The 27,873-nt window shown below is 40.3% G+C and overlaps 2 protein-coding genes across 2 annotated transcripts in view; one reads left to right on the forward strand and one right to left on the reverse strand.

The window, feature by feature from the left end:
- Positions 1-27,554, reverse strand: mylkl (myosin light chain kinase like). The gene is made up of 17 exons (XM_002935552.5): positions 27,337-27,554; positions 21,948-22,079; positions 20,486-20,635; positions 16,575-16,733; positions 11,900-11,935; positions 10,764-10,891; positions 9,003-9,156; positions 6,197-6,508; positions 5,386-5,488; positions 4,605-4,808; positions 3,677-3,894; positions 3,206-3,329; positions 2,722-2,874; positions 2,344-2,464; positions 1,853-1,940; positions 1,230-1,361; positions 1-547 (listed from the first exon to the last, which is right to left on the reverse strand). Exons 1-17 carry the CDS (start codon positions 27,446-27,448, stop codon positions 306-308), a joined length of 2,568 nt encoding a protein of 855 aa, XP_002935598.3. The 5' UTR covers positions 27,449-27,554; the 3' UTR covers positions 1-305.
- The window catches only part of LOC100489518 (Ig-like V-type domain-containing protein FAM187A), an 80,960-nt gene that overhangs the window by 35,707 nt on the left and 17,380 nt on the right, over positions 1-27,873 (forward strand). The gene's annotated exons all lie outside the window — the stretch shown is intronic.

A 27,873-nucleotide genomic window follows, 5' to 3' on the forward strand; every position in this document is an offset into this window, starting at 1 on the left:
TTTAGTGCAAAAGTGTTTATTATAGCACCCACTGTATACAAATACATTTTTTCTATGCACCCTACACTGACAAAAAAATCTCACCAATCAGTAAAACAGAGCTGATTCTATTAGTTTAAGGGGCTAAAGAAAAAGTTGGGGCCATTCCATAACAAGACATTGCTATTGCATTGTGTAGTATATTGGATCCACTGCCGAATGTTTATAGGATTTAGCAGTGGATATACTTGATCCCATTGGTACCCCCCCAGAATCCAGGTCCCAAGCATGGCTTTGTTACCGTAATTTTGCCCACACCAGATAGCCTATTGAGTGCTTTCTTTTGCCCGCCGTTCTGCCAGCAGGGAGTGAACAGTTAATTTGGCAGAGCTTTCAATCTCCCCCTGGGTGTTTGAGGCTCGGCAGGTGTAAACACCAGAATCTGTCAGGAGAACGTCTGATATAATGAGAGCACAGCTACCGGTATCTTCATACTCAATCTGCAGACGTCTGCATTCTTGAACTGGGCTCCCAGCATGAAACCACAGCACTTCTGGGTCTGGGAATCCTGTTTTATAGAGGATGGAACAGGGTTAATGGATTATGGTCTGTTAAGACTGGGCACAGGGCAAACAGAATGTTATGTCCCATTATTTATATCATTAGAACTATCCAACCTAGCTGTTGTTGACCTCCAGCTTATAGCACCCACAACAGACCTCATAGAGGCTGCTGGGAGTTGTAAGTAAAGCTGTCTGGAAATAGGAGAATGGTCATAGGGGTAATTTACAAAGTGCAGGGCGGGTGCAATTGTATTAAACATTACTATGCTTCTCAGGTCCCTTGCACTACTTTAGCAACACAAGAAGGAGTTAAAAAAAATCAGAAGCTTAAAAAAGAAAAAAAAAAGAACTTCCTATTAGTGAATAACTGAATTTTTAACTGCTTACACTTCTCAGAATGCAACTTCCCTGGCACTAGCTGTGGCGTGGGGGGTGCAACCAAAGAACCATCTCCATCTATCAGACCCCCCACAAATGATACACGGCCATTATATTCCCTGCAGTGCATGCAGTGAGATGTCATTTGGCAAAACTTTAATTGGAATATCTATTTTCTCTCTTTTAGACAGACTACAGGAGACAGTTGTTTAAAGTGCATAGAACAGTGAAATTCTAGCGCCACTTAGTGAGGCACCAGTATAGTACTCTTGGTGCCCGGAACATGCAAAGTCTGCAAAAATTTCTTACCCTCGATGTGGCACTGGAAACGCGCTGTGCTGCCAACTACCTCCACCTGGTCCTTTAATAGAGTAGAAAAGACTGGGGCAGCCTGGAGTTGCTCTTGGAGATGCATAGAGACTTGCTGGCAGTCATGGCTACCTGTTAGTGAGCATAGACAGTTTCATTAAAATTATATAAAATATTAGCACTCACCTATTAATTATAACAGGGTTGCTTCTTTGGCTGAGGGGTATTGTATTCAGTACTAATCATTTGACAAATCAAAGCAAGCATGCTACAACATTCCATGGCAAGTTGTCCAGCAGAAGGCACGGTTTCTCTGCAGTCTATGGATGAGGTTAAACAGTTTTCTCTGATAGAGAATGGTATGGCAGCTCCCACAACAAAAGTAAGTAGGATGAAGAATTACACATTTATATAAGCAAAACCATGCATCAAATTATCTGTGGAAATGCTATCAAACAATTGCCAGAAATAAAATATACCTAATTATTACTTTCTGCTGTTGGTGCAACCATATATTAGGAAATGATTTATTAAGCAAAAAAAACAATTTAAATACGTTATTCTTACAGATGATTTATTGGATTCCTATAATGAGGACTGTGCAAGGAGAGGGGAAGTTTTACCGTCTGTGTGTGTTGAGGTTGTATTGTTGTCAGACTTGGCACTAAGCAGCGCCATCCGGTTCAGAGCCAGCACAGCTTTGCCCGTTTTCTGTTCAGAAGAGAGTTTAGATCAGAATGTACACTGCCTGTTTCTCACCACTGGAGGGTACAACAGCACCAAGATCTGCTCAGTTCTTTTACCACTCATGCATCCCTCACTGTCCCTAATATTGTCTTGGTCCTCAGTAATGGTTCTTTAAAAATATTACCAATATTAAGAGGCAGCTAGGTTGTCCAGCTTGAACCCCAGGAATGTGTGCTTTGCACAGAGCTGACATATGCTTAAAGGTGTATTCATGGTGCTATAAGCCTTTTGGAATGCACCAGGCCAAGAGGTGATGAAAACTTATCTGGGTACGTAGCCTGACAGTATTCATTGAGAAAAGGATGCTATAGTAAAGCTTATTGTAAGGCTTTCCCAAGCTGATGCTTTTTTTGGAGATCAGACAAACCTGCCACTTCTGCCTTGCCAGAAACTTCTTGATGCGTTCTTTTGATAGGGTCTTGGTCTTGGAAACACATTTGTGCTGAACCCAAGGGTGGTCCAGGGCCTGAACTGCAGTGAGTCGGGACCTAAAAAAAATGCCCAGAACTAAAAATTACTGAGGATCCTAATCCCATATCAGGGTTTTAGGCCTTAGGCCTTGTATTGAATGTTTAGTAGGGGTTCTAAGGCTGTGCAGCATATGGCAAGATTGAGAAGATGCAGTGCATTATAAAGGCATGGGAATGAGCAATGGGTTTAATTATGCAAGTGCAAAAATGTCAGGATTAGGTCTGTGGCTGAACATTTCCCCCTGTTTGTGGTCCTCCTATGACTTGACCCCCACCTCATGTTCTTCTGCAACAGTCGCTTTACAAAGTCCTTGGCTGTTTCAGACAAAAGAGCATTCGTTTCATCATCAAAATCCCAACAAGCAGATGTGATATTTTGCATAGTCTCCATGTCGTTGTTACCCTGGAATGGGGAGTCCCCACTTAGCCTGAGGAAAAAAATGTGTAAGAGTTATAGGGGCAAGGGAAAGTAGGCTGGTAATGGAGAAAAAGCAACACCTGACAGATATAGAAAAATGAAAAGACATAAGGAACCAGTCAATATCAGTGAAAAAATAGCAGAAAAATCAAAGCAGGAAGGTTTAAGAGTCTGAAGATAAAAGAAACAAAAGTTATGGTGATATTAGGGCATACAATAGTGCAGAAAGGCAGGGTAAAGAAAGTATGCAATGGGGTGGGATTCAGCACACAAATGCACGGGATCCCACCTGTCCTGTTGGATAGGGTTGAAAAAAGGCTTATAGTTGCCATGTAACGTACAGGATATAACAGATGACACCAAGGCTCCACATGTCTGTAGTAAACCCAACTGGTTCAAAGGCAATGACCTCTGGAGCCACAAACTCAGCCGTGCCCTGTAGCACTTTCATTGGGACATGGGGATCTGAGAAGTGTAGAACAGAAAGGAAAGGAGGCACTTAGTTATTGATGTTTTAATCTTGACACGCAAGAATGTGAATCCTTGCCCAAGGTGACAAGAAGGTGGTAAACAAACTGAACCCAGTTCTACAAAAAACTACATTTTCTTACTATGTAGTATAGTGAAAATGAAGCTCACCCCAGACCACTAGAACAAATTCCACCATTCTCCATTCTCTTTCTACTCCATACATTCCTGGCCAACTAGAAATACTACTACTACTACTGTTTTCCCGTTATAAACCCTTCTCTCCCCATAAGTTACACAAAGCTTTCTGCCCTGGTTCAGGGCACTAGTGATTTGCTTCTCACCCAGCTCTCTTGCCAAACCAAAGTCAATGATTTTGACCTGGTTGCTGACTGTGTTAAGGCAGATAATATTCTCAGGTTTGAGGTCCAAATGAACGATGCTCTGGTGGTGCATATATGCCACCCCATTCAGAATTTGGCATATGTATTCAACACACATGACCTCCGTGTGCTCAAAGTCATCTGCCACAATACGTTCAAACAACTCTCCTCCTGCAATACTGAGAAGAGAGGGAGATAAAGGTAAGGATAAAGGATACTGGTGGTTTCCAGCCTACATTGTCAGAACAAGCAGTATAGCATCTCTCATATACTTACAATGTACACATTAATCAAAGACCATGTTCAGAGTAACCAGAGTCAAATATTAAATTATTAAATAAGTATAGAGAATGTTACCCCTACCTACTGTACAAATAAGCTAAATGCTCTCTTTCATGGAAAGAGAAAATTACATGTATGCAGGATAATGGGGAGTTTGGGCAGAATAAAAAGAAGCAGTAATGAGAAGAAAGAATACATGACCTATATGGCTGGGAACTCTTTGCCTAATTGCTTTATGGTGCATCTATGAGTCCATGTGGAGGCAGTTTGACGATATTGACTTGCAATTCCATAAATCCAGGCAGATAATCCGGATTACTGGTGACTCTTCTTCAGAGCAAGTGTGAAGCATTGGCAAATCCAGAAGCGAGAGTGCCTGAACCCACTTTTTACCAGCTATCAGCCAAATGATTATAAATATGAGCATTTATGTTGATGGGCAGATTGGGGATATCCATATAGCGGACATGAAATGTGTTTATATGGCATACTGAGGGACTCTGAGTGAAGGTAGTAAAGGCAATGAGGGATGGGAAGTGCTAAAGTTCAAAAACACAGTAAAAGTGAGTATGCAGAATAAACCCTGAACTGAATGTCCAGCACTTACTATTCCAGCACCATGACCACACGCCCAGGTTCCTGGAAAGCAGACAAGCAGCGCACCAGTTGAGGGTGGTGAAGTTTGTTCATCAGTTCCACCTCTACACGTGCACCCTGTATCTCCTTCTGAGTCCGTGCCTTAAAGAACTTCCCTGCACAGATCTTACCGGTAGATCTCTCCTTCAGCTTGTACACCTGCCCAAACTTACCCCTGAAAGACATCAACATGTGCATGGGTGTGTGAAATGGCTTGTAAGGACCTTCTCCCTATTGAACACTTGGTATAGACCACAATGCTTCTGTATTAGGATCATTATTCTTGTTAGATACCATTACCAGTGTGTGGTTGGTTATTAAGGGGCTGGTGCAGTAACAAGACCCCTTTGTAATTGTGACCAATATACAAAGTTGGAGGCGTTGTGTTGAAGAATTGTGTCCTCACAAATGGCACTTGGACACCTGTGCTCGATAGAGGGGATCAAACTGTCATTCAGTGAACCTTATATGAAGCCAATTAAGACTTCAGGTAATTCATTTAACAGATGTTCCCAACAAAGGAAAGACAAGTATGCTTTGTAGTGAAAGACATATTGAGAACAATAAGGAATTTCCATCCCACACATCATCTCAGTATCACTAGTGTTGGATCTCTATGCAAGGTATTTTTGAGCTGGACCTCCATCAAACTTTGTAAGCTTCATGAGAAGCCACAAGCTAAATCTAACAGCCACATCTGGATTAGTAATGATACCACCCTCTATTGCCCCAGCTTTTCTGTAGTCACTCACATTCCCAACTTCTCCAGCTGTATGTAGAAGTCATTAAAGTGCTCTGTTGTGTTGACGGAGACATTAGTGTATCCATTTGATCCTTCACCCTCGGTTTCCTCATCTGTAGAATAAGAATAACATCATTAAAGGGCCCCTATACCCTCAGTTTACATTCTCTTGTCTTGGAATATTAAAAGGTAATTTTAATATTGTTTTCACCAATGTCTGTGGTGCTGTTAGTGACTTATGCTCAGTTCCCAAATTTTTCCATTAAAGGCCAACAATGCTATGGCCTTTTAATAATGAGAGTGTAATCTACCAAAAAAAGGATAGTAATGGCATTATACAGACATTGCAACAGAAACAAACTATAAAAAATCTCCATATCCTCTACAAAGAAAACTATGAGGTTATGCTGATGTGGCTATGGAACATGCAGAATGGGTAAGCCTACTACATATAAAAGGTTTTAGAGCATTGTATTGGACTATTGCCTCCATAGACCTCTCAAGGTTGCAGCTTGACCTGAATGAGTCAATGGAAATAGAATGCAGGTAAGAGAGGCCTACAGTGTGTTTGCAAATGTAGATGATTTATTAATATTTTAATGAAATAAGTTCAATATGTAAAGCATTTAAATATAAAAGTATTAATGAATTAATTTAAATTAATGAATAAGAAAAACTAGCCATTCCACAAGGCCAGTTTTCTTTGGTTGGCCTGGAACAACAACTCCGCTATTAGCTTAAGAAAACATATTAGTCCTTAGGTCTTATTAGTCAGCATTAATTTTCATGTACAAGGTTAATATGAGGTTTTATGAGCTCACCGCCAGCACACAACATGGCAACGATGTCTGACTCCTCCCCTGGCTCACTCACTCCATGGGCATTAGCTGCTCGCACACGGAACTGGTATTGGCCTCCGGGTTGCAAGCCTTCTTCTACTCGATAGGAAGTGTTAACACAGGAGTCTGTGAGCAGTTTCCAACCATCTTCCTCCTTCTTAGTGCATTTCATTTCAATCCAGTAGCTGACCACAGCACTGCCACCATCATAACATGGCCCCGACCATGAGAGAGTCAAAGAGGAAGGTTGCGTGGCTGACACAAGTGGCTTTCCTGAGGGTGGAGAGGGGTGCTCTATGGGGGGACACAATAACAGCCTTATATAGATATACAGGTAGATAATTATATTTTAGAAAAGTCATGGGTAGGTAAATTCCTCTAATAAGCAGATAACAAGCACAGAGAACACACATTGTTCAAGTGTGTCATAAGAATGACAGAAATGTTTGAAAGTTTATACACCTCAGTTGTGGTGAATTGTCTGGTGAATTACCTGCATGGAGTGAGCAATTTGTTGCAGGTTGGTTCCAGCTGTGCATTCCAATTGTATGACAGATTGCAGTAATAAAAATCAATTGCACTGTCCCAGTGAAGTGTACTGTCTGCATACACCATTCCTTGCAAATATACATATGAATACCTCCTCGTAAAGTCAGATTTATCAAAATGTGAGTTCAGAGCTTAATACATAAAAACTAACCTCGCCCACGTTCTTTTCATTCCTATGGGATTTCAATAGGTGAAAGTTCACCAACTGATAAATACGCTACTTAAAATTCCATAGGAATGAATAGAACGTGGGTGTACTTATTATTTTTAAATTACACTGTTTAAATAGCAAATAATTCACGCTACCATTTAAAATGTAATTCTTATACCAACAAATGTATTTTTTTTAGTTGTAATATTGGTGTGTAGGCGCCATCTCAGTGCATTGTGCCTGAGTCTGAGCTTTCAGCCAGCGCTACACATTAGAACTGCATTCAGGTAATCTGTTGTTTTTCCTACTCCCATGTAACTGGAGGAGTCCCAAGACGGACTTGGATTTTTACTATTGAGTGCTATTCTGATACCTACCAGGAGCTGCTATCTTTCTCCCTTCTGTGACAGGATTGTGATAAACAATGGCAGAATTGATTTGGTTTCTCTCTGATGAGATTAGGGACTGATATCCAACGGCTCCAACAAGTCTGCCCCAGCCTAATTGGAAACAATAGGCAGAGCCAGCTGGGGCACATAATCCAGTTACCCTGGCACCTATACGTCTCCCTACCCCTGCATAAAGACAGTAGGGAATTGCTGGAAGGATGGGCCAACAGGGACATAAAAAGAGCCCCAAATGAGTCTTCAGTGAGAGGGAAGAACTGCACATTGGATCTACAACTTCTCTACCGTTCGTCATTATTCACTTGAAGTTTTATTTGGACTGTGTATAGACATTTGTGGGACTTCAGAACTGCATCTTGTTATCCATAGAATGATTTGTTGTTGGTTTCTAAAAAAATAAAAGGATAAACTGCCACATGGTTTTCTCTTCAGTATTACGCCATGCTTCTGTTACATCATTGACATGACACCTTCCTATTGTTCTGCTTCTGGAAGGGGGGTGATATCACTCCAACTTGCAGCGTAGCAGTAAAGTGTGACTAGAGCACAGGTCATATGACTGTGGCACCCTGGGAAATGAAGAATATGGCTAGCCCCATGTGACATTTCAAAATTAAATATAAAAAAAATCTGTTTGCATTTTTGAGAAATTGGATTTTCAATGCAGGGTTCTGCTGGAGAAGCTCTATTAACTGATGCATTTTGAAAAAAAAAATTTTTTTTCCAATAACAGTATTCTTTTAAAAGGCATTAAACTTGTAAATTTTAGCAGATTTGCATCAACAACAAAGCAGAAACCCCTACAGTAAAAACTTTCTCCCCAAAACCCTACTATTCACGCAAATCTGTTCCTTTCCCTGGCTGTGCCGGGGGGCTGGTGGCTCTCAGCACACTGCACTGTAGAGTAGAAACCAATCAGCAGCTATGCTGACCTGATAGGGAACTGCAGCCTGTCTTGTGATTGGCTCTCCCCATCCTACTGTGCTTTTGGCAGGGACCGTTACGACATACGCCAATAAAGGAACCATTTTTAGAAATAATGAATGTTTAGCCCAGAGTAAAACCAGCACTGTATATTGTTCATTACTGCCTATATGTCTCCTTTAAAGGGGACATATTATGTGAAAAACAATATTGTGCTAATGAATTGTACTCCTCTAAATATAAAAGGAATGTGTTTTAAATAGTAGTGTTTCAAGCTGATTTATTGAAAATTTCTCCAAAAATCTCACTAGTCACACCCATCTGTTCCACTTCTTGCTTTCCCAGGCAGTGCAGGGGGGCTAGCAGCACTCAGCACACTGGACTGTAGGATAGGAACCAATCAGCAGCTAGGCTGACCTGATAGGGAACTGCAAGCCTGTCTTTGCTTGTGTGACTTCAGGGCTGTGATTGGCTATCCCCCTCCTACTGTGCTTCTGGCAGGAGCCGTTAGGACATGCTCTATGGGGAACTCCACCAAAGGGGCCATTTTTACAGATATTATTCATTTTTGTGAAGTCAGCACAAATTATTATTAATATTTGCCTACAAGATTAGAGGTTTATTCTATACAGTATGTCTCTTTAAAGACTAAGCAAATAAAATAGATAAAAATCTACCCCTATAATTTAGGTTAGATATATAATTGTATCTGCTGAAGACCACATCCCTCATGCTGTTTTTAATGTGGATCACTTACCTACAACAGTGAGGCTAGTGTGGTGCTGAACGTTTCCGGTCCGGTCTTGTACATAAAGTGTATAACAGCCAGAATCATCCTCACAAACCTGGTCGATAACCAGTCGGCTCTCCATGTCAGATGTGTGAACTGATATTCTTGGGCCTTCTGTGACCTTTAATGAGCAATGGGATGTTTACCACAGTACAGTGGTGTGCATATCCTAAATAAATGGGTGTTTTGGGTTGTGATGTTTGTAATGTAGTATATGTGAGTTTGCCTGTGTTGTGTAAGTTATGTTTTCAGCCCTGCACCAGTCTGTGCATCTTCTCTGTGTAGATCAGAGACACGAGCAGATTAACACATCAACCCACCGTCCGGCCTAACTTCCCTTTCTCATTAGAACTTAATCATCCTTCCTTCAATACTCAGAACAGCACTACCACATCTCTCCGATGAGGCTACTCTGTCTGATCGCTGAGAAGGAGAGGAGGTCACCCGCAGAGATAAGGTTAAATCAGGGGGTGTACTTAGTAATTAAAGAGGTGAAGGTAGTGTTTTGTCCAGTTCTTTGTAAGTTAGTAAAATAAGGTATAGAAGTCCAGCAGCATTGTTCATGATGGATTAGTAAGGAATCAGTTGAAACGGGGGCAGCTTGTTAAACATATATAAAATCATGAGTGAGATTCGAATATTGGCAATATTGAAGGTGGCTGCATTTTGTGAACCTATAGATGTGGGAATTGACAAAGTTGATGTTGATTTGAAAGGAGAACAGTTGTAGAAGGTTAAGGGCAGTGGCAGACGGGGAGATTAATCTTCAATGTCGGGGTGGGATCTCCCAGCAATCCCATCCCACCGGCTAGAATGTAAATCGCCGGTGGGAAGGCATATGAGGTGCTGCAATGTCCCCAAAGTTGTCTTGAGAGGAAACTTCGGGCGACTTCGGGACATCGCAGTGACGCGTATTCCATCCCACCAGCGCTTTACATTCTAGCCGGTGGGATGGGATTGTGGGGAGATTAGTCGCTGGCGACAACAAAGATTTGTTGTGGGGCGACTTATCTCCCCGTCTGCCACTGCCATGGATCAGATGACCAAGGGTAGTTGTGTAAAACAGAAGGTGTCCAAGGATTGAGCCTTGTGGTAACCCCAACAGAGAAAGGATTAATTTGGTTTCTCATTCCAAGAAAAGTTTTAAAGGGGTTGTAAACCTTTGAGTAAACTTTTAGTATGATGTAGAGACTAATATTCTGAGACAATTTGCAATTGGTCTTCATTTTCTATTATTTGTAGCTGGCCAGTTTCATCCAAAATGACTGACATCTGTCTGACTAAAATCTGCTTGAAATTAAATAGGTTAAAGGAGAAGAAAAGTAACTGCCTGTCCCACCTTTAAGGCAGGCAATATGATTGATTGATTATCAGCTCATATTTATTAATTAGTTTATAACTGGTATGGATGTTTTAATTAAAAAAAAAGAGTTTTATGTTTAATTTAAAAAGGGATTTTATGATACAGATCTGTCAGATCTTGGCCTGAACTGGTCTATTTAACTCATTGTGTTTCCAGGTTGGCCATAGATCTGTCTATTCCATCAGTAAACCAGGCCTATGTTTACCCAGTTAGTTTTGATATGAACTTTGTCTATATAACTTGGCAATCCAAAGGACTCATTACGGTACAGTATTTATATGAAGGGACATCAAGCTTGGGGCCTTTAAGCATTGCAGCAACCATAGCCTAGTTATGATTGGTTAGACATAAACAGCTCTAATCACCTGTTTCTTGTTTCTTAGCCAGGTGGCAGCTATTGGTGTTGTGCCTTGAATTCCACAGTGCAGCTCTACCTTGTCCCCCACCCGTGCTTTTATCTGGTCTACACCATCCACAATCTTAAGACTGTCCCCTGGAAGACATTTAACAAACAAACAAGTCAAATACATATATTGTTGCTTGAATTACTTGTTAACCTTCAAGTGGACTGCTGGTGGCAATGTGTTAGAGAAAATAGTGTAAATTCTGTACTAGCTTGAGACAACTATCTTTACATTTTATGGATGCACAGAATCCAGGATTCTCAATTTTCTTGAAGAATTTGGATTTGGCCAATTGCTGTTTGAACCCTGAAACAGTGGGACTGCTCTTCCTGGGGGCCCTACAGCAGTTAAATGCGGAAGCCCAAGTTAGGGGATGATTTGTGGGACATTGTCTATTTGCTCTCCAACTTGAATGCCAGTTGGGATCTGGGGTGGGATCTGGGCCAATAATTTGCTGTCCTAGTTATACTAGGAACTATGGCTGAATAATAGCTACACTGATATTTTCCTATATCTATAACCTTGCTATGAGCTTAGGAGGGCCCACACCAAAGGTATGTCGGCCAAGGAATACCTGAACAGAAAGTTTGGCAACCATATGTCCATAGATGCAATTTTTATTTTTTTCACAAAGTTAAATATCCAAATTAGGGTTCACATACAGTTTGGTATTTGGCTGAATATTTATGGAGGAATTGGTATTTGCTCAACCCAAACATTATGGATTAAATACATCCCTATTATATATGTTGATATATACCAGCAATTAAAATAGCAAGCTGCTGAATAGGGACTCTACAACATCTGGGCAGATTAATAAATGATTTCCTTTATCCACAGTTATTTTTTATTGGCTGAAAAAAATTCTGCTACTGTGCAGAAGGGGAGAGTGGCATAACTACTCTGTACGGTCCCCCCTGCAATGGAGCATGGGTGGTACCAGCAACAGTCTGGTAATTGGTTGGCCAGTTTAAGCCTCATCATGCTGCTGTATAAGAGGGTGTGTACAGCAATATTGTATCTGCGGAGTTATTGCTTCTGGATCTAAGCTGTCTTTAAAATATCAAACTCTCAAGAACAAAATGTAGAAAGCTTACCGGTTTTGTTAGGTTTTCGTTTTGGGGAAACTGGTCCTGTAAGAGAAGTAACATTCGCAATTTTTTAAAATAAATTCTATCAGGCACAAGTGATATTGTAAATGTTATACATATGGCTATACAGAGAGCAGTGACACGTCTCAGCTGCTTTGCACCAGTGATAGGCAGTATCTGCAGCTTCCTGTTAGATTTTGTGTTAAAAGCATCTTCACCTCACAAAACATTTTTTTTTTATAATCAAAGAAAATGTCATTTTAAAGGAGAAGGAAAGCTACTGTGGCAGTTTATTGCCAATAGATTAGCCACACTAGTGCAAGCTAGAACATTTATTCTGCACAATGCTTTACCATACCTGAGTTAACAGCCCTAGAAGTTCTCAGCTGCCAATTTAGCTTGGCCTGACATCACTTCCATGACTTCTGGCTGATGTCCGGTACAGCAGGGATGGGACAGGGGAGGAGAGAGAAGGTAGGGGGAGAGAAGCAAGCTGCGCATGCTCAAGCTTTTATGGATTTATGGCTGTATTTACAGGCCCGGATTTGCGGAGAGGCCGCAAAGGCCCGGGCCTAGGGCGGCACAAATTTGGGGGCGGCATGCCGCCCCGCCGCACCGCAATCTAAAGCTTTTTTGCCCATACGGAGCAGTGGGGACCTCTCCCCAACTGCTCTGTATGCGAATGCTTACACGCTGTATCGATCGCGCATGCGTGCGGGGAATGCCGATGGTGCGTTTGCGCATGCGTGGGGGTGCCGATGGTGCGTTTGCGCATGCGCGGAGCAAGACGGACTGGGGCGGCCTTGGGGCGGCGGGATTACAAATCCGGCCCTGTGTATTTACATAGACCTATCTTATAAAGCTTACTTAGTTTTCCCCTTTCCTTGTCCATTAAGCAAATTTAGGGGTAGTGATGATTAATTTTTCGCTGCAAAATTCCGCATTTCACCATTGGCAGTTTTTTTTTTGGGTAATTGCATCAAAAATTCGCTGCATCAAAAATTTGCAGAGGGAGGAAAAAGTCGCAGTCGTGTAAAAAAAGTTGCAATTTAGTCAAAAAGTTAAGAAAAGTCATGTGCCTCAAAAAAGTCATGCAGTATCCGCATTTTGTGAATTTTTCACTGTTTCACAAATTTTTCACCGCTGAAGAAAATATGTTCTCTAAAGGAAAATATTTTGTTTGTATAAGTAGATTTTACACTATTTTTTCTCTGCTTATTCAGGTAAACATTTTGGGACAGATTGTTTGGAACAACTGAACTCTTAATTCTGAATTCAATGCCTTAAGTCATTAAAAAAGGGGGAGATTTATTAAGACCCGAACGGGTCCGAACGCGACGAGCGGATTCGCGCCCGATTTTTTCGAGCGCCTGAGGCGTTTTCGAAAAAGTCGTGCGAAAAGTCGTGCGCCCGTGTGAAAAATTCGGAAAGACTGCCGCTGTTTGCAATGGTTTGGTACGAAAATTACGTGACTTTCGGATCGCCAATACGATTTTTTCGTGACTAATACGATTTTTTCGTGACTAATACGATTTTTTCGTGACTAATACGATTTTTTCGTGACTAATACGATTTTTTCGTAAGCATTTTCGGGATATTTGCGATCTTCAGAAATTTTCATTTCCAATCCGAATTTTTCCCATTCGGGATTCGAACTCGGGTTTTGATAAATCTGCCCCTTAGTGGTCTCTTTGTTTCAAGAAACAACAAGAAAAATACTTTTGTATTTTAATGTTGTCACAGTTCATAACTAGTCATGAGAGAATCTGTCCCGTTTTGCTTTACCATAAAATTCATGAAACAGCAAGAAGATTCGCAAAATGGCGAAAAATTTGTGAAACGCATTTATTGTGCAACTTTTTTGTCGCCCGCGTCTTTTTTGGTCCCGCAATTTTTTTTTGGTTGCCCACATCTTTTTTGGTAGCCCTTTTTCTTGCCGCCCGTGCTTTTTTGACACAACTGCGCCCAATTTTACACACGCCAACATTTTTTACGCGCCACAAATTTGCCCGTGGCAAATTTTCACTGAAGTTTCGCAAAACAATTTGCCAATGGCGAAATGCGGAAATTCGCTACAAATCCATGCCTGCTGAAAAACTTTGCTCATCAGTATTCATAACTGATTGGAACAATTTAGATTTTGTTAAAAAAAGGGAGCAGATGGCAGGAATACAAAAAGTACTGAGAAAACTGAACAGGACCAGTACTAACAGCCTCCAGTGGCTCAGTTGGGTAATGCACCAGCAGTCTGAAGAACAGCTCATGGATTGAATCCAGACAGACCCTGACAATATCCAGTGAATCTATTGGGGTACAGGTAGCACAAGTGCAGAGGTTGCTGTCATTGCCTGGCTTCTTAAAACTAATATTTTGTAATTAAAAGTTAGGCTTGGAGGCTATTTATTGGCCTGTTCTTTTGCCTAACCATATAAGTGTTGGAGAAATTTTGTTGCTCTTTTGTTGGGACTTTTCAGGTCCCAGTTGGGTGTCTGGAATGAAATGTCCAATTTTTTGAGTTAAAGACTTCTTATTTTTATAAAGGCCCTGAAGAATGCTGGCACTATGCTCTGTTGTGTCACATGGCCACAAAAACTTGGATTTAATTCAGAGTCTTATGCTGAATCCAGAACTAAATCCTGGTTTCAATACTCCTGTACTGTGCAATCAGTTAATGTATCTATACCGCAAAATACAATACTAATCCCAGCGGATACAGAGATGAAAAGCTCCACAGAGATGCCTTTCTTTATATAAAATACTGAATGGAACAAGAGAGAAATGGATATCTGAGCCACAGTTAAATGCCAATGGAGAAAAGTGTGAAAAGAAATGTGATATCATATATACAACATAAAACAAATACAACTGATGGTGAGATCTTGCGGATTATACATACATTACCTTATCTAGACATACGTTAAACAGAACCTGACGGTACCTGAGATATTCCTCCACCAATCACCCACTCTGCCAACTAGATCCATATGAGTTTTCCCTTCTGGCTGCAAATATTTTTTGTACTGTATTACTTCCATACAGAGGTCCAAAAGTAGTAATAGGGACAAGAAGGAATGGCATAACAATGAAACTCACAAAGCAGTCTTCAAAGGTAAGAGTTGAAAGCGTCTTTGTACACGGAGATGATGCACTACTGCGCATTCGAACCAGTTCCCTTCAGCTGATACTGAATATTGTATACCTCCTATTGGGCTACTGTTCTTCCAATTCACCCCTCCTGTTATGTCGCACCCAGATGGTTTCACCCAACCAGGTGTATTCAGAGTTGTGTTATAATTCTTTCTGGAAGGTTCCTCATTACTTTGTGTTGTCCATTATTTACATTTCTTTGTGTGTACGATACAGCTAATACTTGTACAGAGAATTAATCTCATTCATGTGGTACAATAAGATGACTGAAGCATACAGCATTAAAAGCGCATTTATGTAGGTCATATGAAACCAGTTGGACATCCTAAGGCTTCTTTAGGAGAAGTTACACTGTCTATATTTCTTGGTCAAATCCCTTCTAATAACTTAAACACATTTTATAGAGTTCTCTTTACAGTTCCTCATTACTTTGTGTTGTCCATTATTTACATTTCTTTGTGTGTACGATACAGCTAATACTTGTACAGAGAATTAATCTCATTCATGTGGTACAATAAGATGACTGAAGCATACAGCATTAAAAGCGCATTTATGTAGGTCATATGAAACCAGTTGGACATCCTAAGGCTTCTTTAGGAGAAGTTACACTGTCTATATTTCTTGGTCAAATCCCTTCTAATAACTTAAACACATTTTATAGAGTTCTCTTTACAGATAACAGATTATCTATTTTATCTATATTAGTCTATATTATATTAATGATATTATTATTGTTGGAAGTCTATATATATATACAGTATATATATATATATACTCTATATTCCTTGGCCAAATCTCTTCCAATAACGTACACACGATTTATAGATTTCTCTTTATAGATCACAAACCACAATACTCCAGTCCGTGTCAGACTTTACATCCAGTCCTTTAGATTAGGGGCATTCAAAAGTTCATTCACAACCTACCAGTATGTATTCCATAGGACTCTATCCCTCTGTACTTTTGTGCAACTAATAAAATATTTGCTAGTCCCTCAAATGATTGTGTTGTGAAATGGGCACATATTAATATATAGTGTTTATTGTTCTTTGCCCAGGAGAGATATAATTAACTAGCATAAAAATAATAAATACACTCTAATTAAAACAAAACATATGCCTCACACAGATTGCATGGGTAAGGGAAAGCCTGGGGAAAGTTTTTGACACAGCTAATAAACGTGTGACTCCTCCTATCATTTATAGGACATAGATTTAACATCTACTATTTCTCCAAATAATCCCCCTAGTTGCCTCTTCACATGCTTACCTTTGATGGTCCCTAGTTGGACTGTTTCACACAGTACCCAGATTAATTCTGGGAATTGGTTTATCTACTCAGAACTTCATTTAGAACCACTTGTGTGCTATTTTCTATAGTAGTCTACATTTTACTATATTAAAGCGGATGATGGGAAACCACCATAAAAGTATGGGAAGTCAATTTTGTAGCCAGACCTATAGGTTGAGACGTTATGCCCTAATATCTATAGTTTTCTTTATCCATTCCACTGCAAAGAATATAGTTAGCTTACCATGTGTTATGCTGGTAGAAGGAGACTCGAACCTCGAAGGTGGAGCACTCGGCTGAGTGGAGGAACTTTCCTTTGGAACTGTTGTTGCTGACAGTGGCATCGGGTTGGTTTTTCCCACATGAGTGCTTTCCTCTCTCATGGGAGTCTTGTTTTCCCTTGCTGTTAGAAAATAGGAAATGGTCATTTCCTATAGAAGGAAAGGTTTGGTCATAAAGAAACTGAATTCCCTTTGATGGGTGCCTAATTTTGCTTTAGGACAATGGTTCCTTAGCCATTGCCTGTCCCCAGCTGAAATGTGTTCTGATTAGTAGTATTAAATAGTATGACATTGCACTGAATATGAGGTGGCAGTAATAGCTATTTGTAACAAGAGGAGTTCCATTGACTTAGGAAATTGCTAGAGGTGGCATATAATATTAGAAGTGCTTTTTGGAGTATCCACTCTGAGTGAAAATGTGATGAGCAAAGAATTTTATATATTTTTATAAACTCCACAAGAGTTAAAGGTTATATAAAAGCTTTAGACATAAGACATGCATTTGCTTTCTGTACCCATACAAACATATTTTCTTACTTTGGGTCTATAGTTTTCTCACAATTAAGCTTTTTTTTTTTGCAATAACCCCACTTTACTCTTGTTTCTTACTCAATAATATTAGTAGTTTAGAGTCTAAAGACTGACAGTGCAGAGTGTGGTTTCTCAAGTACCAGAAATTCAGCATGTTACATATGGGGTCAGATCTGTAAATTGACATACTGTCTACCTTAATCACTTCTTACACATAATCATGTGCACTTTAGACAGACTTCTGAAGCAGCAGGGCAAGTTGCAAATCTGAGCATATGAGTCTTGTCTGCACAGACAAGACAGTAAGAAAGAGACAGAGCAAATGAGACAGGCTAGAATGTGACAGTACTGTAAATCTTTGCAGTTCAGATAAGTGCCTGAACTCCACACAACAGCAGACTGTTTAGGTTCTTTGAAGTTTACTCTAGATATAGGTTATTTAATTATTATTATTATCATTATTAACATTTATTTATAAAGCGCCAACATATTCCGCAGCGCTGTACAATAAGTGGGTTTCAAACAATGGACAATAACATATAAAGCAATCAATAACGGATAGAAGAGGCGAAGAGAGCCCTGCCCAAAAGAGCTTACAATCTGCAAATTATTTGATATTTGCAACATATAACGTATAATTTATATTTTGTAGCCCATGTTTTGTAGCCTAGAAATACAGCTAGAAGTTAGTTGGAATTCATTAGTCTTCTGACTGAGATATAGTTGAGTCCTAAAGTTTACGTACACCTAAGATGTTTGAACTCACTTTTTTACTTCACTCTTATCATATTACCAAACATTGCCTGGGTTAAGTCAAGTATCTACTTTATGAGGTTGTAGAAACTGATTTGTTTTAGCTTTTATTTACCATATCCAGGTATCCAGTTCCTGTTGGTCAAAAGTTTACATAGTGACACCAAGACTGTCTCTTTAAACAGTCTTAATTCCAGAATGATGTAATGAGTCATAGAAGCTTTTGATTTCCCAACTATCTTAATTATTTGTTAGATGTAAGTGCACCCGTGGGTGTGTTTAAAGGAATTCTGTCATGGTAAAACATGTATTTTTTCAAAACGCATAAGTTAAAAGAGCTTCACCAGCAGAATTCTGCACTGAAATACGTTTTTCAAAAACGTAATCCATTTTTTTTATATTTAATTTTGAAATTTTACATGGGGCTAGCCATATTCTTCATGCCCAGGGTGCCACAGTCATGTGACTTATGCTCATAGTCGTAGTTTACTGCTGAGCTGCAAGTTGGAGTGATATCACCCCCCTCCCAGCAGCTGATCAGCAGAACAATGGGAAGGGAGCAAGATAGCAGCTCCCAGTAGATATCAGAATAGCACTCAATAGTAAGAAATCCAAGTCCGGCTTGGGACTCCTTCAGTTACATGGGAGTAGGAGAAATAATAGGTTACCTGGAAGCAGTTCTAATGTGTGGCGCTGGCTCCTTCTGAAAGCTCAGACTCGGGCACAATGCACTGAGATGGCGCCTACACACCAATATTACAACTAAACAAATACATTTGTTGGTTCAAGAACACAATTTTTAATTTTAATTGTAGAGTGAATTATGCGCATGTAAACAGTGTAATTTAAAAAATAAAAAGTACACCATAAAAATCATGACAGTATTCCTTTATGGGTCTATAGAGCCTTGATACAATGGCAAAATTCAAGCAGCCAAGACCTACAAACAAAAATGTGGACCTCCAAAAATGTAGTTCCTCCTTAAGAATAATTTTCAAATTGCTGAAGGCCCCATGAACCACTGTACAAATAAACATATGCAATTAGAAACATCTTGGGACCACACAGACACTGCAGCCTTCAAGATCAGGGGTGGGCCGAGCCGACCGGGCGCCCTAAGCAACCCGATCGGCCACCTTGCCCCTGCGCTATCGCATCGCACAAGCTATAGTTCATTGCCCCACCGCGTAATGACAAGCGGGGGGAGCAATGAAAATGGAGCACAGACTTGGGGTAGGCAAGAGAGACTCCTGCCTGGCACCCCCAATCTTTGCACCCTAGGCAGCTGCCTCTTCTGCCTACCCCTAGTTCCAGCCCTGTTCAAGATAGGGGCTCAAATTAACTCTTTGTCCTCCAGCATGACATTCATCCAAAGTGTACCTTCAAACTTGTAAAAAAATGCCTTAAAGTGAAACATTTCTGTACTACACTGAAGAAGCATGTCAGAGCAAAGGGGCCCTAAAAACTGAATGACGGACTGACTTACACCTGTTTTGTCTGTAGGAATGTTTACAAATCCCAACAACATTTTGTGAGAAGCTTGTGAAAGCTTCTACTAAGTGTTTAACTCAAATTAAGTTTATGTATACTATTGAACCACAGGTAATCTGGGATCAAAAGCCAAAATAAATTGGTCTCTAAGCCATTACCTTGAATTGACCTCATAGAAAAATAAAGCAGATACCCTTTTGGACTTAAATGGGGAGTTAACCTTCTTTAAGTTAACTTTTAATATGTTATGGAATGGTCACTTCTAAGCAACTTTTCAATTGGTCTTCAATTTTTATCTTTTATGGTTTTTGAATTATTTGCCTTCTGTCTCTTCAGTTTTTAAATGGGGGTCACCGAAAAACTATTGCTCTGTGAGGCTACAGTTGTATTGTTTTTGCTACTTTTTATTAGTTATTTTTCTATTCAACCCATCTGGTGAATAAACTTTCTGAATCAAAGTCAATGGTGAATAATCAGTCACTCTCTCTATTTACTCCCTGGTTACTAAGGTAAATTGCATCCTAGCAACCAGATAACTGCTGAAATTCCAAACTAGAGCTCTGCAGAAGAAAACCAACAAAAATAAACTACCAGTAATAAAAAATTAAGACCAGTTGCAAATTATGTCAGAATAGCACTCTCTACATCATACTAAAAGTTAACTCAAAGTTTGTCTTAAGCAAAGGCAACGTATGGTAACAAGATAAGAGTGAAGTCCTAATGAATTGAGTTTAAACATCTTCAGCTTTGGTGAATGCAGGTGTATGCTCCCGGGGAATGCAGCAATTTGGTAGTAACGTGCGGTAGGAGGGCAAGACCCAGACAAGGGTAGGAAGACAGTAGAGGCCAGGTCCTCACTGGCAATCTTTGGAATGTAGCAAATGCCAGGCTGCTGCAAGATGCCATAGACAGTTTCTGTGCCTGTGGGGGGAAGGGGGGGGGGGCTGTTTGGGCCTCTTTGTACATGATATACCAGGGCCTATTTTGAATCCCAGTTTGAACCTGCGTAGGCTAGGACCCCCCACTGTTGCACCCTAGGTATGTGCCTCTTTTGCCTACCCCTAGTTTCAGCCCTGGGTAGACCCTGGGTAATGCTTACCAGTAGATAGCACAGTCAGGGTGGTATCTGGGCGCAATACTCTTCGGACATATAAACCACTGCCATTCTGAGGAGAAAGCTCAAGTATAAGGGTAAGGAAGCGGTCAGATGTTGTTACTGCACGACTGGAAAACATCTCTACCGATGTCACTGGAGAAATACAGAAAAGTCAGACAGTTAATTAACACTTAATGCACTGATTTTGCAACTTTGCATCAGCCTTGTAATTTCAGGTGTAAAAGAAAGATGCTGTATGGGGAAAACACCCCTTCAATAATATATATAAAATATATAAAATATAGGCACGTTATGCACCATAAAGAATAAGCAAGACTTCACTATAGTGAGATAAGCACAGTCAGTTTAAGCATTAATTCTTTATTTCATTTACCAGGGTTGGGATGACCTGCCAAGGTATTAGAGGATGACCCCACTGGCACTTGTGGCCTCCAGCATAGAACTTGTCTCCTTATTTCTGCCATAGGTGTATGTAACATGCATGTATATTAGTTAAGTACATGTGGCCTACCTTGAATGTTGTCTGTGCTTTAAGTAAGCGTGCGTCCATTAGTTGTGTTTTCTGGTGGTGCTAAGGTGCCCAGTCTGATACTGCCTTGTCCTGTCTCCTGAATCTTGGTATACATGTACATACTGTATGTGAGAGTGGGTGTTGGCGGTAACACAGATGTAGCCTAAAAGGACATATGAAGCCTACATTTGCCTACAATGTATATCAGTTGGGCACGTGTCCCCCACCCAAATGGCATTATTTGTACTGCATATTTCCCTTCTGCTTTCCAGCACCATCACATTTTCCAAAAGCAAATAGCGGCTTTCACCTGGTGGCCATTTTTCTTCTGATACATAATCATTTAAATCTGCAAACAGCATACACACACACAGACCCTTATACATTTTATCAAGCACTCCAGCTCACACAGGCAGAACTGTCTGATAAAAGTTCTGCTTTATTTGAGCAGAGCTCAGGAGAGAAAGTTGGTAGAAAAAAAATAAAGCAGACAGCTAAAGCTGAGTTTCTATGGGAACCAGCAATGCCATCTCTTTACTGGCTGCCAGACTGGAGGACATGTTTAGTAATCTGAGCTTAGAACAACTGAGCATGTCTGGCAAGCCAGAAAGCATAGCAAATTCCTGAGGGGGGGTGGTCGAGTGGGTTACAGGAGAAGAAGGAAATCTAAGTGATTAAGGAGATGTTGCAGCCTTACTATTAAGCTCTGGACAACCAGTGTGGCAGGTATTGAAAGATTTCAATATCATTTCCAGTATATATTAAGAATGAGACACAGTGGCACAGGCCTATAGAAATAATCTAGAAGGAATCACACATATTCATTACAAGGTAATAACAGGAAAAGCTGCGGTAAATGGAATTGTTTTTTTTTATGTCTGTATCTAATTTCAGGCTGTGATTATATTCTGACATACAGAAACATTCAGTTACCTTTTCTCCTTTCTGTTTGTGTGCCAGCTGCACATCTGCCTTCCTTCCTCACTGTCTGCACGTGTAAAGCCCCAGGTTGTTTGGACTCCCCAATGGATTTCTCATCTTCTCCCTCTTTGGCTGATAAACGTTCTGTAAATTAACAAATGTTCGTGTGATATCATAACACGCAATTTCAGTGTTTGTAGGATTACACACCTGCTAGAGTATCACCAAGTGGGTGTAAAATAACAGTGTACATCTTATTAAACATGGAAAGCATTCATTAGGATTGGGGAAAACACAATCCATCTGTTCTTGGCAAGACCAGGACATGTCTGCGTTATGCAATCACTGCCTATTTGGTGGAGTGGCAGCAATTGAATTGTACTGTTCCTTACCAAAACTATGATTTCATCTTAATATTATATTACCTTTGGGTGGTTCACAAGATGTACATTAACAAACTATCTGACCTGATAAGAAAATAAAACAGATACACGGCATTCTCTTCTTTTTCTCTCTTCTTAAGCAAGCGCAAGAGGTTATAGTACTTAGATGAGAGTAGAGTTTATTCTAGAGAATATGGGCTGATGGAATTGCCTGGTGTAGAATGGACTGTGTCCTCAATGTATCTTATTCTCACCAAAGCATGTATTACAGGTATAGGATTTGTTATCCAGAAAGCTCTGAATTACAGGAAGGTACTTGATCCCAGTTAAGATATAATTAATCTTTATTCTAGTCAAGACAATCTTATTGGGTTTAATTAATTTTTAAATGTTTTTTTTTTAGTAGACTGAAGATATGGAGGTCTGAATTACAGAAAGATCCCTTATCATGAAAGCCCCATGTCCTGGTTATTCTGTTACATTTAGTCCTAATCTATAGTAGCACAAATGGTTGGTTACGTGAATTTACACACAATTTCCAGTAATTCATGGATTGAAGGACCCTAGCCGTCTAGTTAAAAAAGTCTTTGTGTTTGCCTGAAGGGGTCTGAAAGAAGTTTTTATTTGTAGCCTTAAATATTTGTCTGGATAGAGTACAATATCAAACTTTTGTAACACATAGCTGGATTGCTTGTTATGGGATACAACTTCTGGGTAATTTTTGAGATCTTTCTATCACCAATGGCATAACTGTCTCCATTTATATCTTCAAGAATGATTGGAATACTGCTATAGATGGAGGAAACTTAACTGTGTGGCTTATTGGGCTGGGGTTCAAGAAAATGGGCCTAACTAAGAAAGGAGAAAGTACTGCTAAATTAGTGATGGTTCCATGTAAATCTTTTGTTTAGTAATAAAGGGTAATGTCATTGAGTGCCAAAGTAACTTTGTCATTTGTACTCTGTAGCCTTATGGTATAAATAGGTGTATATATCAAGCATCTAAAGGAGGGATTCCCTAACCACACTAAGCCACACTCAAATGTAAACAGTGTTGGTGAGCCACACAAGCATGAAAAAAAGGTTCCTTAATGCAAAATAAGGGCTGTGATTGGCTATTTGGTAGCCCCATGTGGAATGCTGGCCTACAGGAGGCTTTGCTTGGAGTAAAACTGTGTCTCTATGCTTCCAAACTTGCCTCCAAGTCATAGATTTAAAAATGTTGTTGTATTAACCACCTGAATTGAAGGTATTGTTTTGTAGTTTTCTGCCTTAAACTGAATTAAGGTCCCCATACACGGGCCGATTCTAGCTGCCGATATCGGTCCCTTAGACTGATTCGGCAGCTAATCGGCCCGTGTATGGGCACTACCGATGGGCCTGCCCAACCAATATCTGGCCTGAAATCGTCCAGATCTCGATCAGGCAGGTTTAAAAATCTAGTCGGATCGAGGACCACATCGGCTCGTTGATGCAGTCCCCGGACTGACTTTGCCTATACCCGTCGTTATAGTTCGATCTTTTGGCCCTGGGGCCAATTAGCCTGGGTTCTCCCCATATTGCCCGCCTGTAGGTGGGGGATATCTTAAGGTGTATGGGGACCTTTACCTGTGTGCAGCCCAATGATCCCTGAGTGCTACTGGTTATTATAGAATGATCGAGATGATGCAGTTTTTAATTCATTTCTCTGACTGTGGTCTTGTGCTTTGGGTCTTTTGGCAACCTGGCAACATCGATTGGAGCACCTCTTAGAGAAGAATGCACTCCCTTGCGAATCTTTACAAGAGTTTGAGTGGTCTTTGTCTTTCTGGTGCAAATTTAATTGCACTACTTGCCAAACAAAATGACTTGGTGCTTTTAGAAGGGATGCATTTATTTAGAAGGGATGCATTTTACTTCTATATAAGTAGAATTAAGTATAGGACAACCTTGCTTGTTCCTCGATACTATAAATCTTGTTGTTTTTTTGCTTTCCAAGTCCTGTCCCCTGTGTTGTTTCCTAGCTTTGACCCTGGCTTGTTTGCATTCTATGGTTTCTATGGTTTTTACCTGGGTCTGACCCTGTCTGTCTGACTATGTCCAGTTCTGTCCTTACTGGTTCCTTCCCTGCAGTAGACATTTGGCTTCCTTGCCTGCTCCCTGTGGGAGTTACTGCTGAGTAAGTGAGGGCCAGGCCAAAGGCCAAAGTGGCTGTTATAGGCAGAAAATCACACCTAGACAGGAAGCTGGATACTCCCCTGGGGTTTGCTATAAGAGACACATGTATATTTAATAACAGAAGTCAATAGGGGCAAAACTGAGAACACATTTATGTTATTCACAAAGGCACTTGCACCTACACACGCCCCTAGCAAGCTGCACACACACCAAAGTTCCCCATCAGCTCTTTCTGATAAACTTCATGTAATCCTGGAGGCTGCTGACTTGTGCGAAGTAAACGCTACGCTGTGTCACCAATGGAGCATCAAAAGCGACCACCCCACTCCACTGAACTAGTACACGGCAACTTGTAGGCCTTTCATACATCAAGCACAAGTTGCTGCATATACTACAATTATGATGCATACTGAGCGGAAAAAACATGGCGGGCTGCATCTAAAAATTGCATGTTGTACAATGTACTGCATTTATACCCATGAACTGTCTTTTAGGGTGTTATGCTGATTATTCCAGTTCTGTATATAAGTGCAATCTAGTCACCTGGCAGAATTGTGTTGATCCCTTGATATGCCCTCTTTAGTTGAGCGACATCGGGCTAATCAGGTCAGTTGGCAGGAATATGAGTTGTTGGAGCGAGGACTGCAACTACAAGCTGATCTGGTCCTTACTCAATTCAACATGGGCAGATATGCTACAAATCAGCCTGAAGGGCTCGAATTGGCAAATTGAATCTTCCTATGTATGGCAACAGATAAGACAATGATACATCCCTGTCCTCTGATTTAAGTCATCTTCCAGGTTAACATTTGAACTTTATTTGGTGTTGTTGTATTACATTGCCAAGTGTACATAAGCATCTACCTATATTTGTGTTTACCTAGTGCTAATAATATACCCACATTTGTACAAATGCCACTACTACTATAAGTGGTTAAGGAAAGCTAAACAAATGGGAAAAGAAAAGGCTCCTGTAGAGATGTAGCACAAGTGGTGCTCTGTCCCTCTGGGGTTTCATCCGAGACAAAACATGGTTACTAAGCACCAGGAATTGTTCCCACTTGCTTCCCATTCTGGAAGGTAGGAATCAGCATGCATAAACATCTAAGGGGGAATGTAATAAAAATCGCTAGTGGTGTGTAAAAAGGTGTTTTTGCGAAAGTTTAGTGCTGTTCACAATGTAATAATGTTCACTAAACATTTATTGCATTGGAAATGTTTAACACCTGCTTGAAAATGGCGTAATTGTGAATGCAACTTTTTCATTAAGAAGCTTTATTACTGCGAAATGCAGCTACTGTATGACTATTTGACCTTTCTGGCATGACGGTGTGGTATTCAACTTTTTTCACGCGACCGCGACTTTTTCCTCATTGGGCACATTTTTGCCACAACAAATCAATGCCTGGTGAAAAAATTCACAAATTTTAAGCCATAGACTTGAGAAAGCCCAGTGATTCCCATTCACTATACAGAAAACTGATTGCAGATCGTTCCAACAGTTTGGAATTTAAAAAAAAAGATTTTTGGGGAGCGGGGGGGTTGGTGAATTCCTGGGGAGAGAGTGTCATTTTTTTAAGAAGCTGCTCCCTCCAAATAATATTCAAATGTACCAGATTAATGGGGGGAAAAATCTCAGTTGTGATGAAAATGTTACTTATACATTTATGATTAGTTAAACAAGTTAAAATGGATAGTGACATATAACCCTGATACAAAAGCGTGCATTCAAATATTAATTCCACGAGGAGCCCCCCCCATGAGGGACACAGCAAGTGTGGGGACACAGCATGAGTGGGGAAACATCATAGAGAACATCCCCTGGAACATGTGCTGCATGTGTGCCTATTGGGAATACTACAATTCTGCCATTAAATACTGTAGCCTCAGCCTTCAGCTTTCCAATAACAACTTCTGGTCCAATCCTTAGTCTGTGCCCCTGGGGAGAGACAACCTCAGCTTCTCCAGATATTTGGAAATGATATTGCTGCATTAGTAGTAATGAAGACTGGATGCTTGGAAGCATTGTCCTGCAGCAGTTGCAATGCCAGATGTTACCATTATCTGACGTGAAGGATTCATTGCTCACTGCCGAGTATATGAATTAATAGGGCTCATTCATAAGTGCAGGGTGCAAATTGCTAATACCTATAATGAATGCCACCAATTCATGCAATTCATGCAATTCATAGCGCCACTGAAACTCCACTTGCACCCAGAAATGAGCCCCAATTACTTTTGGTTGACAATAATATATATAATCCAAGAGGAGCTTGTTGATATAATCATCATTTAGTGATGCCATGTGTGTCACATGAGTACATTTTAAAAATAAAGCATCTACCACTTTCAAAAACTGTGGGACCTATTATCCAGAATGCTTGGGACCTGGGGTTTTCCAGATAAGGGGTCTTTTCATTATTTGGGTTCCCATACCTCAAGTCTACCAACATATAATTTAAACATCAAAAAAATCCAATAGGATTGTTTTACCTCCAATAAGGATTAATTATATCTTAGAATCAAGTACAATGTATTGTACTTGATGATTATTGAGAAATGATTATTACAGAGAAAAAGAAAATAATTTTAATTTTTTTTAATTATTTGATTAAAATAGAGTCTATGGGAAATAGAACTTTATGGATAACGGGTCCCATATAAGAATATTAGAAATCACTTTGGATAAAAGCACTATGCCTGCCAACAAAGATGTTTGTACTGTTATATAGTTATTAATGAGTTAGGTTAGCCCTTTTGTTTGTTCTCTAGTTCTGTACTATTAATGACTTTACATAAAAGGATCTTTAGTTGTGAATAAAGATAATTCACTGACAGCTGGAGCTTTGGCTCAGTACCCACCTTTGTAGTAAGGACTCCCAGTTCCATTCTCAGTCTGGCAAGAATCTCCCCTGTCTGTGTCCCTCAGGAGGGGTTTATCCAGCTGGATTCTGAGGGTGCTGGTGTAGCTCATAGCTGTGTTCTCTCTTATCTGAACAGAGAGGCAGAGAAACTGGAGGGAAGAGACTTCTGCCAAAGCTGACGGAATTGTCACTACACACCCAATGTCTGCCCACAACTCTCTGTGGGGCTTGTTATCTCTGTGCGGCACAGCTCAGCCCTCTGGGTCTCTCTGTTCAGCAATCAGGGATCTTCCATTAACAGAAACCTGAGAAGAGGCACCGTGGATGCACTGCGATGTGATTGAGGTCATGTTGGGCAAAAATGCCCCAGTCCTCAATAAACACGCACTGATTTATATTTATCATGTGCTTATAGTGATAATGATTAAATAAGGGCTACAAGGATGATGTCTGTATGACATGAGCCTTAACTAGGGACTAAATATTTCCAAAGGTAGGTATAGTGCTAACTATAGGTATTAAGTAAGGTTTTGCA

The sequence above is a fragment of the Xenopus tropicalis genome, chromosome 10 (assembly GCF_000004195.4).
Source record: "Xenopus tropicalis strain Nigerian chromosome 10, UCB_Xtro_10.0, whole genome shotgun sequence".
In the NCBI taxonomy this organism is placed as follows: Eukaryota; Metazoa; Chordata; class Amphibia; order Anura; family Pipidae; genus Xenopus; species Xenopus tropicalis.